This window comes from Cavia porcellus, unplaced genomic scaffold (assembly GCF_034190915.1).
Source record: "Cavia porcellus strain 051 isolate PalLab524CR breed Dunkin Hartley unplaced genomic scaffold, mCavPor4.1 scaffold_17, whole genome shotgun sequence".
In the NCBI taxonomy this organism is placed as follows: Eukaryota; Metazoa; Chordata; class Mammalia; order Rodentia; family Caviidae; genus Cavia; species Cavia porcellus.
This window is the reverse complement of record NW_026947500.1, coordinates 74330830-74345084: the sequence shown is the minus strand read 5'-3', so window position 1 is coordinate 74345084 and position 14255 is coordinate 74330830. Positions and strand designations below refer to the sequence as shown.

General features: G+C 61.4%; 1 protein-coding gene across 4 annotated transcripts in view; it reads right to left on the bottom strand.

Annotated features, from left to right (window-relative positions):
- Positions 1-14255, bottom strand: part of Sbno2 (strawberry notch homolog 2) — a 44283-nt gene that overhangs the window by 7996 nt on the left and 22032 nt on the right. For 3 of the 4 annotated variants that reach the window (XM_063229197.1, XM_004999267.4, XM_063229198.1), the window contains 10 exons: positions 6526-6681; positions 4455-4538; positions 4145-4244; positions 3760-3914; positions 3530-3663; positions 3370-3460; positions 3137-3280; positions 1248-1365; positions 734-839; positions 491-644 (listed from right to left, as the gene is read on the bottom strand). In XM_063229197.1, the coding sequence (XP_063085267.1) occupies positions 491-644; positions 734-839; positions 1248-1365; positions 3137-3280; positions 3370-3460; positions 3530-3663; positions 3760-3914; positions 4145-4244; positions 4455-4538; positions 6526-6681 (1242 nt within the window). Of the gene's footprint in view, positions 1-490; positions 645-733; positions 840-1247; positions 1366-3136; positions 3281-3369; positions 3461-3529; positions 3664-3759; positions 3915-4144; positions 4245-4454; positions 4539-6525; positions 6682-9089; positions 9289-14255 lie in introns of those variants that run through there. The other variant, XM_013146750.3, reaches the window with a different exon arrangement.

Genomic DNA, 14255 nt, shown 5'->3' with positions numbered 1-14255 from the left:
GTGACCCTAAGCACAGCCACCAGCTCAGGGCCAGGGAAGGAGGCCAGGGTCCAGGCAGACCACACGCCCACTGTATCAGCCACACAAGGACCTCAGGCCAGGGCAGTGGGGGTGCAGCCTGGAATCCTGCCTGAGACCATGGCCAGGACAAGGTGGCGTCTACCTGTTTGTTTTCTTTTTTGAGGTGCTGGGCACTGAACCCAGGGATTTCACACTGAGCCTCCCCCTTGGCCCTTCTGATTTGTGTGCTGAGCCAGGGTGTCACTTGGTCATTGAACAGTACAGGAAGAGCTTGAGATCCTCCTGCCTCAACCTCTCAAGCACTGGGATGACCACCACACCTGATTCTACTTAAAGAGTACTTTGGCAAACATCTGTGGCATCTTACGGGCAAGACTCTTGCAGACAACAAGTGTGATCGCAAGGGCAGTCTGCTGGGGTCCTGGAGGTGGGCCTCTGCCACCCGTGCCCACAGAGGGCCCCGGCTCACCAGCAGCGCTGCCCGGTTGTAAATGCGCTCGAAGTCTGGGGGTAGTGGGATCTCCTCAATGCGGAAGGTGACGCCGGAGAAGCTGAGCTGGCGGGCGATGTACATGCCACTGACCTTCATGTCCATGGCCACGATCTCCATGGCGCCCACACCCCTATAAGCAGGATAGGGGACCCAGGTGAGAGAGACAGCTGTGCAGACGGTGTGCGCTGACTCCTGCTGCTGGGTCAGGGGAGTGCTCACCTCTTCTCCACGGCGTGCAGAAACTCCTCGAATGTCCGGAAGGACGTGCCCTCGCCCCATATGCCCAGGCGGCTCATGTAGATCATGTTCCGAGGCTCAGAGGCACCTGGGCAGCAGGGGTGGAGGTGCTGTCAGCGCTTCCTGACTCAGCCAGGTGACAGTTGCACAGAGTTCACAGAGCATAGGTGACAGAAACCCCAGGGCTGTGAGGGGGTGGGCTAGGTGGGGAGGCCTGAAGCTCTGGGCGACATAGCCAGGCCAGGGAGCACCTGCTGAGCTTGGCTGAAGCCAGCTGGTGCTCACTCTTGTGTTTGTCCAGGTCCCGAGAAGCACACGGCTCATAGATGCACCTGCCCCAGGCTGTGCTGAGGCAGACATTGGTAATGGATGCTGCACATGTAACCCAGGCTACCCCATGGCCATCAGGTATGCGGCATCACTAATGGATGCTGCACAAGCAATCCAGCCACCTGCTGCTCTCAAGAGCCCAGCTGAGGCCCCTGTAAACCCCCACCTGTGGCACTGGCGTAGACCACCCTGGCCAGGGGCAGCTTATTCTGCAGGTCCAGCACGGCCTTGCCCATCTTAGTGGAGCTGGCGTTCTTGGCTTTGTGGCACTCATCAAACACGATCTGGGGTGGGTCAGTTAAGGAAAGTTCCACGAGAGAGATGCCCCGATCCCTGGAAAGTGAAGGCTGTACTTGGTGGCATCTGCCAACCAGGGAGCGGCCCAGCCCCCCGCTGTGTGACAGGGTTTGCTGCCTTCGGGCAGCAGTGGAAGCAGCCTCCGCTCTGGGGTGGCTCAGCAGTAAGCCCCTGCCCACTGTGCCCTAGTCAGGGCTTCGGGCCTTAGCACTGCACAGACACATAAAAAACAGAAACTGCCTGGACGCAGATGCTCACACAGAGGAGCGTGAAGGAGGGGGCCCTGCATCATGGGGGTCTGTGGTGAACCCCACACCTGTACTGTATCAGTCCCAGTTCCTCATGGATGTGGACATTGGGTAGCAGTTAGTACCAACTCAGGGTCTTGATTTCACTGTCTGAAACTACACGGAGACCTAACATAACACCTTTAAAAACACTGAGGAAGAGAACGGAAGATGTTAATATTTTAAGCAGCACCTGTGATCCCCTCATTCTCAAAGGCTGAGGCAGGAGGATCACAAATTTAAGCCTGGCCTGAGCAACTCAGATGACTTATCGAGACTGTCTCAAAATAAAAATTAAGCGGCCGGGTATTTAGCTCAGCGGCACAAGTGCCTGCCTGGCAAGTGCGAAGTTGTGAGTTCGATCCCCTGGAACTGAATAAAAATAAGGCCTCAGTGCCAAGGTCGTAAGTTCAACTGCCACTAAGGTGGTGGAGGGAGAAGGTTAGAGCAGTTAAAAGCTCGAATGTGTTGCAATGCACGCAGCTTGCCAAGAGCGCAAAGCTGGTATTTTCTGTAAGACAGCTGTGCAGAGATGCCGTCTGGGGGCTAGGGATGCAGGAGCAGACCCCACTGGCTCGTTCTTGTTTTGGTTTGGTGTGAACCTGCAGCCTCCAAAGCGCTGGGATTAAGGCAGACGTGCGCCCCTGTGCGGGATGAGACCGGCCGGAAGGCACCCTCTTGGGGGGTGAGGCACACGGGCCACCAGCCTTCCTCTTCCCTGTCCTTGTCTGCGGCTCAGGAAGCACACCCGTCTTGGCCCAGCCCCCACTTCTGGGGATGGGGAGGTGGCAGTGAGGCTATGGGTGACACGGGGCCAGCGTGCAGGCAAGTCACGACGCAGTGAGGGGGCAGAGCCCGAGTGGGGCCCAGGGACAGCACTGCACAGGCCTCGCTGGCCCAGGGCGCCCCCCACCCCGTCCGCAGCATGGAGCACACCTGGGTGCGCGTGCACCTGCTGCAGAGGCTGGGAGCCCTGGCGGGCGGGGACAGCAACAGCCTTGGCAGAGGGATCTGGTGACTCTCCAGCTCTGGGCCGCCGAGATAGGAGGGCTTCACCGGGTAGCCCAGAGTGGAGAACCCAGAGCAAATAGCACCAGGAGCGTAGTGCATGAAAGGCCAGACAGCTACAGTGCGGTAGACACGGCCTGTTTCTTAGAAGTTTAAGAAGAAATGAAGCACGGCCTCTGAGCTTTCTGCCCCAGCAAAGCAACCGCTTGCATGGGTGTCCCCAGAACCCCTGGTCCATGCCCTGGGTGTGGAAACCTGTGCAGTGCAGACTGCAGTGCAGACTCCCAGGCAGTCAGAGCCCCCAGAGCGGACTGGGGAGGGGGGCGGGCCGCACAGGATCAGGAGGGCCAGGGAACCTAGTAACTTAGGCTGGGCCCCTGTGAGACTCCAGCATTGCACAGCCTTGGCCCCGCCCCTCGGCATAACCACGCCCACCAAATTGGCCCCGCCCAGCCACGGATACGACGCCGTCGAAGGCCTCCCCGCACCACTGCAGAATCTGCCGCAGGCGCGTGCGGTGCTGCCCACCGGCCTGGCTCTCCCCGATCAGGGCTGAGTAGGTGGCGAAGAGGACTCCCTCTGAGGTAGTGTTGTCGCCGTATTTGATCTGTGGACGCAGGGCAGGCCTCAGCCTCTCCGTGGGGGGACAGCTGGGCATCCCTGGGCCGCTCCCGCAACCCCTGGCTGCCAGCTCACCTTGCTGAGCGCGTGCACCGCGATGCCCGGGGCCTCGATGTCCCTTAGGTCACGCTCAGCGTCGTACTTGAGGTCATTGGACACGCTGAACCTGGGGGCGGCCACTGGGTCAGGGGTGCCCCCGGCCCCCTCCCTTGCCCAGCTGGGACCCTGCACTCACCACAGGGCCTTCTTCCTGCCGCGCACGTAGTTCTCCACGATGATGCCAGCCACAGTGCGGCCCTTGCCCACGCCGGCCCCATCGCCAATGAGGAAGCCCGCGCGCTGACCACTGGGCAACAGGATCTCATGTTGCTGTGGCCAGAAGGGGCAGTCAGGCCAGGGCTGCCGCTCCCCCGGCCTTGGGCGGGATGGGGCTCGGCTCGGCTCGGCTAGGGTCGGGGCAGTCACCTGGCAGGCATAGGTGATGGCTTCCAGCTGCAAGGCGGACAGGGCCATGCTGTCCGAGGTGGGCCGTGCAAGGGTGTAGGTGATGTCCGGCGGGGGGACGCTGGACAGAGTGCTAGTCTCCACTACGCGGTCCGGATGCTGCTTCCCGATCTTGGCTGGAGAGACAGAGGGCTCCATCAGGGAGTAGGCGGGGCCAGGGGGTCTCTCCAGGGGACCAGGGAGACCATCTGGCTGCTTTTCTCGAGTCTGTGGACCTCAGCTTTGCTGATAGAGGAACTGACCCCCAGGGACTTAGGGACCCCAGCTCTCAATGGGTCTTAGTGGAGGGTGGTCCTGGGGGGGTCTCAGGAGATGTGGAGTCTCCTGGCCAGTAGGGGCCACTCACACTTGGAAGGCACATAGTCAGCATAGGTCTCGGCGTGGCCTAGCTCCTCCGCCTCTTCCTCTTCCTCATCCTCCACCTCATCCTCGGGCTGGCTCTGGGACTGCAGGGCACATTGATCCAGGTGTCAGTCCCATCCTGTGGGGACCTGGCGGCCTGGAGACCCCTGAGGCTTCTATGGGACTGTGGTTTCCCCATCATGGAAAAAGAGGAGCTCCCTACTTCCGGGTACCCAGGCCCTGGCATGCTGGAGGTCCTCAGCTTCTGGGACCCCTCCTGGGCTGCAGGGTACATTGGCCCAGGATAGGCTCACCTGATAGCTGACGAGAAGGGAGGTGCTGGGCAGAGAGGTCACAGGGTCCTCGAGGACTGGGAATGGTCTGCTGGGCAGGAATAGCTGAGGGGTGGGCAGGACATCAGCTGAAGTGGGCAGGTATGCCATATTTTTCTTTTTTTTTGAGACAAGGTCTTACTATGTAGCCCAGGCTGGCATTAAACTTGCCATGACCCTCCTGCCTCAGCCTCCTGAGTAGTGGGATGACCAGTATGCACTACCATACCCGACTATTGCTCGATAATTCTGACAGATAGCAGTGCCCATCCTCAGGTCCAGCTGGAGTGACACAGACAGGATGGACTGGACCTGGCTCTGGAAGCAGTCTGCATGCCACTGGGGCATAGGGGGACACAGAGTCCGTGGGTTGGGCATGCACAGGACCTGAACCCTGCCAACCCCTGAGCAGTGCGGTCATCAATGCACAGAGCACAGTGCTGAGGCCAGGCAGGCCCAGGTCCCACGGTGAGGACACAGGGGTCCCCGGACAGGATCTGGGATTCCAAGCATATATGTTCTTTCAACAAATCTTGGGCATGGCAGAGCTTACCTGTAATCCCAGCCTTCTGAGAGGCTGAGGCAGGACTAAAAATTCAAACCCAGCTTGGGCAGGTTAGAAACTTAGAGGGACCCTGTCTCAAAATAAATGGTGGGAGCAGGGTTAGGGTGTAGCTCAGAGCAAAGGCCCTGAGTTCAGTCCTTAGTACAAACCACAGCCAACCAGAGACAGGAGAGTGGTCCCAAAACAGGACCTGCCCTGGGACCCCTCCAGAGTCCAAGTGGGTTCCCCATAGGAGCTTTTGGAGCCACAGGCTGAGGACCCTGGTGTCTGGCCCTGTGATGACAAGGGTCCCCAGAGGTTCTGTCGAAGGCTGACCAGCTCTCAGGACTCGTTTTTGTCCTCCTTAGGAACCCGGGAGGGATTCTGGGAGCCAGGCCCAGGGAGGTTACAAGTCCCTGCAACCCTCCTGTTCTGGCTTTTTTTTTTTTTTTAAAACAAAATCCAAACAGAGGCGGCAATTCCTGGAAGGCTGAGTCACGTTCCCGGCCAGGCTGGGCAGCTCTGGGCATTGAGTTTCAGATGCCCTTATGCTGCCCAGGATGGACAGCTGGGCTGTGGGCGGGGCTGGCAGTGCCCTACTGGGCCTGGACTTCAAGGTGCATGGGCTTAGTGGTCCCCGAGAAGGTACAGAGGGCGGTGTCAGCACCCAGCGCTCTAGGCAACACCTCCCACACTGAACCCAGCCCCAGCTGCAATCTGTACCTCTGCTGTCCAGGATGGGGGCACTGGGAGCCTCCCCAGGTGAGTCCTTATTGACAGGGGGAGACTGTGTGTCCTCACCCTGCTGGTTCCCCAGATATACTCCCAACGTACACCCCAATTCTTCTTTGGAGAGGTGTGGATGTGGTCCCTTCCTCCCCAATGCTGAAATCAGGTACCTCAGCGAGGTAGGGGATAAACACCTTGTCATACCAGCACTCAGGGAGGCTGAGGCAGGAGGATCTCTGTGAGTTCAGGGCCAGTCTGGGCTACATAGTAAGATCCTGTCTCAAAAAAACAAACCAGAAACCCAAGCCAAAAACAAGGGAACCCGACTGTTCTCTGGGGCATCGCACTGGCACTGAAGGGGTGGGCAGCACCTCTGCTTCTACTAGCTCCATGCCCAGAGCTCTGCCAGCACCCAGCACACAGCTCCCCAAACACTGCACAATGTGTGGGGGCTGGACAGCCTGGGGGAGCATTTATCATCCAAACTGCTTTTACGGCGGGCAGAGGGGAAGTGAGACAGGGTCTCGCTATGTAGCCAGGCCGGCCTTGGACTTGTGTGGCCCTCCTGCCTCAGCCTCCTGAGTGCTGGCATTACAGGCGTGCGTGACCACACTGCCCAGCTCTAAAATGGATATGTGCTCCGCAGGGTGAACCTGATTCTCAGCAGAGAGGGCCATTCAGTAGTTGGGGGCGACATGGACCTCGAGGGACTTGGGACACAGGAACACAGAAGTCTGGGGGCACCTGGGGCGGCTCCGCATGGAACGTCTGCTCACTAACCTTGTCATGGGTGGACGAGGCAGTGCTCACGTCCCAGATGGTGGGCACCTTGGTGAGGCTGTCTGCTGAGAGGAAGTCAGGTGTATCCACGATGTCTGACAGGGAGTCCACCGACGAGGAGAAGATGGAGGTGTTGGACAGGTCCTCAGAGTAGTCCTGCAAGAGAGGCCCTGGTGAGGAGGTGCCCTGTGTGCGGGGTGGGAGGGCAGTAAGCAGCACTGAAGTCTATCCCCATGCTGGAATATTACTCAGCCAAGAAAAGGGGTGGGCCATGCCACTCCCCACAGCACGGACGGACCCTGAAGACGCCATGCCCAGTGAGAAACGCCAGACATGGAGGACACACAGCGTGGGCTCCACAGATGAGAGATCCAGAGACAGGAAGTGGATCTGTGGGTTCTGGTGCTGGGATGGGATGGGGGAGATGGCTCATGGGAACCTCAGAGTCAGTGATGAATGTTTGTTGTGCAGTATGAACACATGGAAATCACTGGGTTACATGCTTTAAACAGATGATCACGTGTACACAAATGATGTCCCACTCAAAAAGGGAAAAAAGCTGGGCTGCTGCTCAGCCACACAGTACCTGCCTGGCAAGTACAAGGCTTCGAGTTTGATTGCCGGCCTGGCCCACTCAAAGGGCAAGTTCTGACTGCCACACCCTCAGCCCAGCCCCAGGGCTATCCCTGCCCTACTGCTCCCCACTGCCAGCCTGGATGTCCCTGGGTCAGCATCCATCCCCAGGCCTCTAGTAGGAAAGTCCCTGGACAGACAGCCAGACAGCCAGACAGCCAGACAGGCCTCGGTGAGGGCTGGGTGGCTGCCAGCAGGCCAGGTGGTGGGATGGGAGGCAGGCAGGGCACCCCACACCATCCTGCAGGCTGAGGAGTGTGTCTCAGGGAAACTGAGGTTCTGTGGTCTGACCCAGGTTGGGGTGCCAGTTATGCCAAGCCCTCCCAGGACTACAAAGGGTGGCCCCACCCCCGAGGGCCCTGCCAGGAACCGTCCCTAGGAGAACTCAGTGCAGTGCCACCCCGGGGGGACCCCAGTCAGAGTGTGGTTCAGGAAGTGGACACGGCTGCCCAGGGAAGATTCTATGGGTGTCACGGACGCTGATGGGACCCAAGCAGATGGCCCAGGACCTTTGCGTCCTCCCCCAAAGTCCAAGGGACACTTTGGACAGCCTCATGGAGGGGTAGCTGAGGCCCGGAATGTCCCAGAGATGGATCCGCCCAGAAGCCTGAGGAGGGGAGATGAGAGATGGGGGCAGGACCAGGGTGCTGGGACTCCGGAGTGCGAGGATGGGACATGGCTGCCCTGGCCCCCGCCAAGGACATCACACCCTGGGCACCTGCAGGGCACCTGACCCTGCAGCTCTCCTGCAGGTCCAGGCAGAGTCCTAGGTGCTGGGGTCCAGCGGGCCCCTGCCCCGCGCTGCCTCCCCTGTCCTTTCTGTTCTCAGGGTGAGCTCACTGTGGTGCTCTACCCTCCCAGAGGCTGGGGTGACAGGTGTGCCCGGCCAAGGTCAAGTAAAGAAGGCCCTGTGGCCAGCTCTCCTGCTCTGTCCCAGGCTCTGTGGGCAGCGTCCCCAGACCACATGTGGTCCGATCCCTGCCCTGAGTGGACACCCCAGGTGCACAAGGCACAGGCCCTCAGCTGTTGAGGTGACAGATGTGAGGCTCTATGGACCCCATAACACCCATCCCCGCCTGCCCTGCATGCAGAGGGGTGGCTGTGAGGGGACCAGCACAGACCCCTTCCCAGCAGCACCTAAGTGACAGTTTGGTGGGTCACACCATGTGGCATTGCAGCTCCCCACCTCTGAGGGTCGCCTCAGGGCCTGTGCTGTGCCCCCGACTGCCTGCTCCCCTGGGGACCCCGACTCTGTCCAGTGCCCATGCTAGCACCCCACCTTTTGCACGCTGCTGCCCCTGCGGCTGCCAAGACCCAGGAGTGGAGGCCGAGGGAAGCGGCCGGCCACACCCAACTGCGCTGGGGCTTGGGGGCCGCAGTGGGTTCCTCAGAGCAAAATGACACCCCCTCCAGCCCTGGAAGCTGAGTCCTGAGGAGCCCCAGCCCCAGACAGGTAATTCTGTCCCCTGCTCTGGCTGGACCCACAGGTGTCCCAAGGAAGATGGGGACCTGTCCCTGCCTGCCCGGGTGGAGTTCTGTCCTGGCCCACGGGGTTCAGCTTTGAATCCCCCCTGCATCCCTGGGGCTGAGAGGCAGGGGATACCACTGTAGGGGGCGCACAAACTGCACTCCCGACAGCCTAGCTACCAGCCTGGCTGCGGAGGACCTATTCCCCTGTGTGCCTGGCTTCACGGCTGTCACCCCAGCCACCAGAGTCCCCTGTTTGCTCCCACCTTGGAAAATCCCCGACGATTCCCTTTGGCTGCCAAAAAAACCAAAACAAAACAAAACAAAAACCAAACCCAGAGGCGGTGCGGGGCTGCAGACAGACCCTGCCCAGCCCCCTGACTGTTGTCCCCAGCTGTCCCTGAGGCGCCTGACCTGTCCTGCGCTCTCCCTGGGGCGGGCCGGTAGGGTTTTGTCCCGGTTACCTTGCTGAGCGCTGCAAACTGCAGCCAGAAGCGCAGCTGGGACATGGTGCCGCCGGGTCCCCCTGCCAGAGCCGCCCCGGGGCGCATGCCTCACGACCGCGGCCACGGCCACGGCGGCATCGTGGGTCCCGGTCGGCAGAGGGGAGGGACGGGAGGCGCTCAGGCCGGCCGCATTTGCATGTGGGGTTAGTCACGGCCTCCGCTGACTTCCTCTAAGGCCCGCTGACTTTCAGGAAATGATGCTCGGCGGCTAAGTCAGGGCGATTCCTGGCAGGGCGCGGAGAATTACCGGACGGGGCGGAATCCAGCCCCAGCCCCAGCGGGCGGGTGGGCAGGCAGGCGGGCGCTGTCAACAACCAGGGCTGCGCCCGTGCAGGGCCAGCCGGGTTCCTCCTGGGGCGCTGCGGGGGGAGGGGTGTGGGGGCTCAGCCTCAGTCCCCCTTTGCCGAGGCTGTGGGCTCTATTCCATCCTGCCCTGGGCCAGGCAGGTGCCAGCTGCAGCTCTGCTGCACCCACCCAGTATGACAGGCATGAGGAGAGTGGGGAAACCGAGGCAGCCCCTTCGCGCCCCGCAAGAGGAGATCGCTACTTATCCCTCGGGTTGCAATTCTGATCCCACCCCCAGTGCTCCCCAGGACACTCTGCTCCTGGGGTTTTAGCTGGGACCAGGCACCGGCCCCTCCCTCTCCCGCCCCAGGTGGCCCTGTTCTTCCCCAGCCCAGGAGGGCAAGGCAAGGCTGGGCCATGCAGGAACCGGCCCCAGGGGAAGGGCGGCTCCTCGGGCAGAAGATCACTGGGAAAGGGCACCAGGCTGGGAACAGCCTGTCCTGCTCAGTGGTAATGCTGGCCCCTGAGCATCACGGTGTCTGTCCTGCCCCTGCTCCAGAGCTGCAGGTGGCCACTTCTGGTGCCCACAGAGAGCTGGGCTGCTGGGGAGACCCAGGCCAGAGGGGGTAATCTCAAAGGGGCGCCCCTAGCAGGAGAGGTGCAGGGCACAGGGGTCCCACAGGGATGGAATCCGCACCCCGTAAGTCCTAAGACCCCGCTGCCAGGCACCGTTCAGGGCCTGGGGAGCAGCTGAAGTAGCCCCTCGACCAGCTGTGTCACCCGGTCTCCAGAATCCCCACACTGGGGTCCCCAGCAGCAGGACAGGCACAGACCTGCCCCTCCCCTGGGGCTACCATGGCTGCCACCCTTTGCTTGAAGCCAGAGTAGGTGACGGTGGACCCAACACGGCAGGGCAGGTAGGGAAGGGCCGCACGAATGGGGAGATGCCACCCCAAATTATGTGAGACACCCAACACAGTGGGCCACAGGGACAGCTGGGGCAGCGCTGCAGTGATGGCTTGGGGAGATGTGGAAGGAAGGGCTGGCAGGCTGGGAGGAATGCGAGAGGGCACAGCTACTGGCATGCAAGAGGGCACAGCTACCGGCGGTTCCTCAAACGGCTAACGTCAGAGTGAACCCTTCACCAGGGAACAAGGCTCCTCTGGGGGCAGCCGCCACTAGCAGGGTGCGCGTCCACATGGATGCTCACCGTAGCACCGAGCACGACAGGCAAAAAGGTGGGACACCACAAGGCCACAAACAGACGGATACACACGCCATGGACCACCGTGCAGCCAGGAAAAGGAGTGAGCGGTGATTCCTGCCAGCCTGGTCAGACCTAGGACACTGCGCTCAGCAGTGCCAGACACAGAAGGACACACGGCATGGCTCCACGGACAGGAAACGCCCAAGGAGGACCCAGAGACAGGAAGTGGACTCGGGTCTGTTGGGGCTGGTGAGGAGATGGGATGGGGACTTGCTTTGGGCTGGCAGAACATTCTGGAACAAGACACAGTAGTGACTGCACAAATCTATGAGTGTGCTTTTTTGTTTGTCTTTCTGAGACACAGCCTCACTGTGCAGCTCAGGCTGGCCTTGAGCTCACAAGGATCCTCCTGCCTCAGCCTCCTGCTGGGATGACAGGCATGTGCCACCTTGCCCTGTGACTGTACTTTAAAAGGATGGATTTGGGGTTGTGTGATTTTGTCCCCACTTCCTGGGAAGCTGCTGAGAACATAGGGCCACAGGTTTTAGAACCAGGTTAACCATGCACGACAGCTGTGACATCTGTTCTGGTCCCCGGACGCCTCCTATCTGGCAGGGCAGCCCCAGGTGCATCCCCAGGAGACAGCACCTGAGATATCAGAGGAAGCAGGGGGTCCTTTGTCCACGGGGCCCATGGCCGCCCACCCTCCACCCCCACTGCCCAGGCTCGCAGGGAGCCACTGGCATCACCTGGAGGACACACACGCCCTAGCCCTAGGGACAGTCAGGGACGGTGGCCACCCTGGGGGTGAGGAGAAGGGCTCTGTGGCACAGGGCTGGAGGACAAGTCCAGCAGTCACTGGCGCACGGCAGCCAGGACGAGGTGATGGGCCAGGCCCCAGGGCCGTCCAGTCACCAACAGGTGGGGTGCAGTTGGCTCTCTCCCCACCCAGCTGCGTTGCTGAGCTGGGCCTCCCTGCTGCCCCCTGGGCTCAGCCCTGCTGCCCAGCCCTGGGATTCCTCCCCCTGCTGCCTGTCACTTCTGTCCCTTGTCCTTCACCGCTAAAAGGCTCTGGCAAGCCTGCCTGCACCTGCTGACATCCCCGTGTCGAACAGAAGACCCGACAGGCTGTGGTTGGTCCCCCCGAAGTGGGGGAAGGGAACAGCACAGCCTCAGGAGACTTCTGAGCTGAGAAAGGTGGCACCCACCTGTCATCTGAGCACTGGGGAAGCTGAGGCGGGAGGATCACTGTGATTTTGAGACCAGCCTTGGCTATCTAGCAAGACTGTCTCAAAAGACAGAAACAAACAATAAAAATAAAAATGAAAAAATAAAGAGGGCTGGAAATGTAGCTCAGTGACCGTCTCGAGCTCAGTTCCCAGTACAGGGAGGAGACACAGCCGAGGCTTCCAGGGAGAACCCGGCGAGCCCCCGCAGCCACAGGAGCGGTGCACGGTGTAGCTGAGCACGAGGGCGCGGCACTCGGGGGCGGGGAGGAGGTGGAGGACTGGGCCTCTGCCTGGCTCAGGGCTCCTGTCCGAGGACCCTGGATCCCAGAAGGCCAAATTAGGCCCTGACCCTGGAGACCTGGAAGCGGGGTGAGGAGGGGCCGCGTCCACAGGGGTCACAGGGTCAGAGAGGCCTTTGTCCAGCACCGGGGTCCTGGTGGGACAGGGGACGCAAAGGAAGGGCGGCTGTAAGCGCGGGGCCGCAGGAGTGCAGGAGGAGGGCACTCTGCCCCCCTCCGCAGGCCAGCAGCGATGCCCCCCAAAGGGCTTCCTGGAAGCAGCTGTCCGGCCCGGCCCTGCCGGGAACGGCAGGGTGCTGGCGGCCAGACCGCTGCTGCCTGCTGCCCGGCACAGCTGAGGGGCAGTCGATGGGGGTGGCGGGTTCCCGGCTCCCTGTGCCCACTGCCAGGCAGAACAGCACCATTCCCGGACAGCTGGATGGACAGACGCCCTCCAGATGTGCTGCAGCCCCGATCAGAAAGGGGCTCTGGGAGCCCTGCAGGCTGCGCTCCCAGCACCAAGGGACAACGGGGGCAGTGTGTGCAAAGCGGGGACCATGCCTGGATGTGAGCAGCCTCGGAGGGTGCTGGGCACTGCGGCAGTGACCCAGGGTGGGGGGCTGTGGCTCAGACCCTTGGGGCATAGCTAGGCGGACCATGGGAGGGCACAGCGGGGCTGGGGAGCCCCGAGAAGTGCGGAACGGCCCTGGGTGAGGGCTCAGGACAGGGCAGGAACAAACCAGGGTGGCAGAGGGAGGAGGACGGTCAGCACGGGAGCCACTGTCACGCCCAGCCTCGAGCCTCATGTGTTCCCGAAAGCACCCTCAATAAGACCCAGCCACACGGGCAGCAGCAGCCCTCTTGGAAGCCCGTCCCCTTCACCACCCCGTGACACCCTGCACGGGAGCACGAACACCTGCTGTTCCCCAGGCAGCAGGAGCAGCAGCCCGGGTCAGTGACGGCGCCAAGTCCACCAATGGGTGGACACACAAGGAGGTTCAGCAACACCCTGGGCGTCACTCAGCCAGGACAGGCATGCAGCTGTGACACTCCACGGCATTGACAGATCCTGAGGACGCCGTGCACAGAGAGAGATGCCAGACACAAAGGACGCACAGTGTGGGCCCTATGGACAGGAAATGCTCAGGACAGACGAGGCCAGGTACAGGAGGTGGCCTGGTGTCAGGCTGCAGGGGTCAGTGAGCACTCATGGGGATGGCGCTGGTGGAATGATGGTCATGTTCTAGGGTCAGTCCGATGGCCATGCAGCTCGGCTATTTTGTGAGGCACCCAGAGCCATGCACTTTGAGATGGTGGCTTTGCTGTTACATGACTCACATCTTAGTTCAAAAAGGAAAGGAAAATACAAAATAAAACAATAAAAAATTCAAAAAAAATGGAAGCAGAACCTCGCGCCCAGGGCTGCCCACGCACCTGCAGCCCGGGGATGGGCAACCCCGGGGGGCCGCTGAGCTGTTCCAGGTCACTGACCGGGGATGGCAGAGCCTGGCGGCTTCCTGTGGCCCCGGAGACAGAGGTTTATGGGGCGCGCAGGGCCCTCCCTCGGAGAGGCGGGTTGGTGCTTCAGGGCCAGGGCCAGCAGAGGAGGGCACGGGGCCATCCCGGCAGATGCAGAGGGAAGAAGGCTCCGGGGTGGCCACACGGGCTCAGGCAGGGCAGCCGGGGCGACGGTGAGCGACTGTGCCTACGTCCCCCATGTGAAAGATAAACACCTGTGAGCGGCCTGGCGGGGACGGGGCCAAGACCTACGGAACGGGCAGGAGGACGGCTGGCCCTGCATAGCGCCCGCTACCTTCGGCAGGAGGATGCGGAAGCCGGCAGTGACACCCAGTAGGACCCACAGTGGAGAAGGTGCCACCCCAGCACTTGGGAGGACGAGGCAGGAGGATGGCTGTGAGTTCGAGGCCAGCCTGGGCTACACAACGAGACCCTGTCTCAAATGGGTATATCAGCAAAAGGGTCTGCTGTGGAGCCCTGACCCCAGATGACCAGGGCATCACTGGCCACGGCCTGCTGCCTGGGAGCGGGGAAATCGGTCACTGCACAGTAGAGGAGCCTAGCCGAGCGGTCAGAGGCATCCTCAGCAGGGGAGCAACACAGTCCT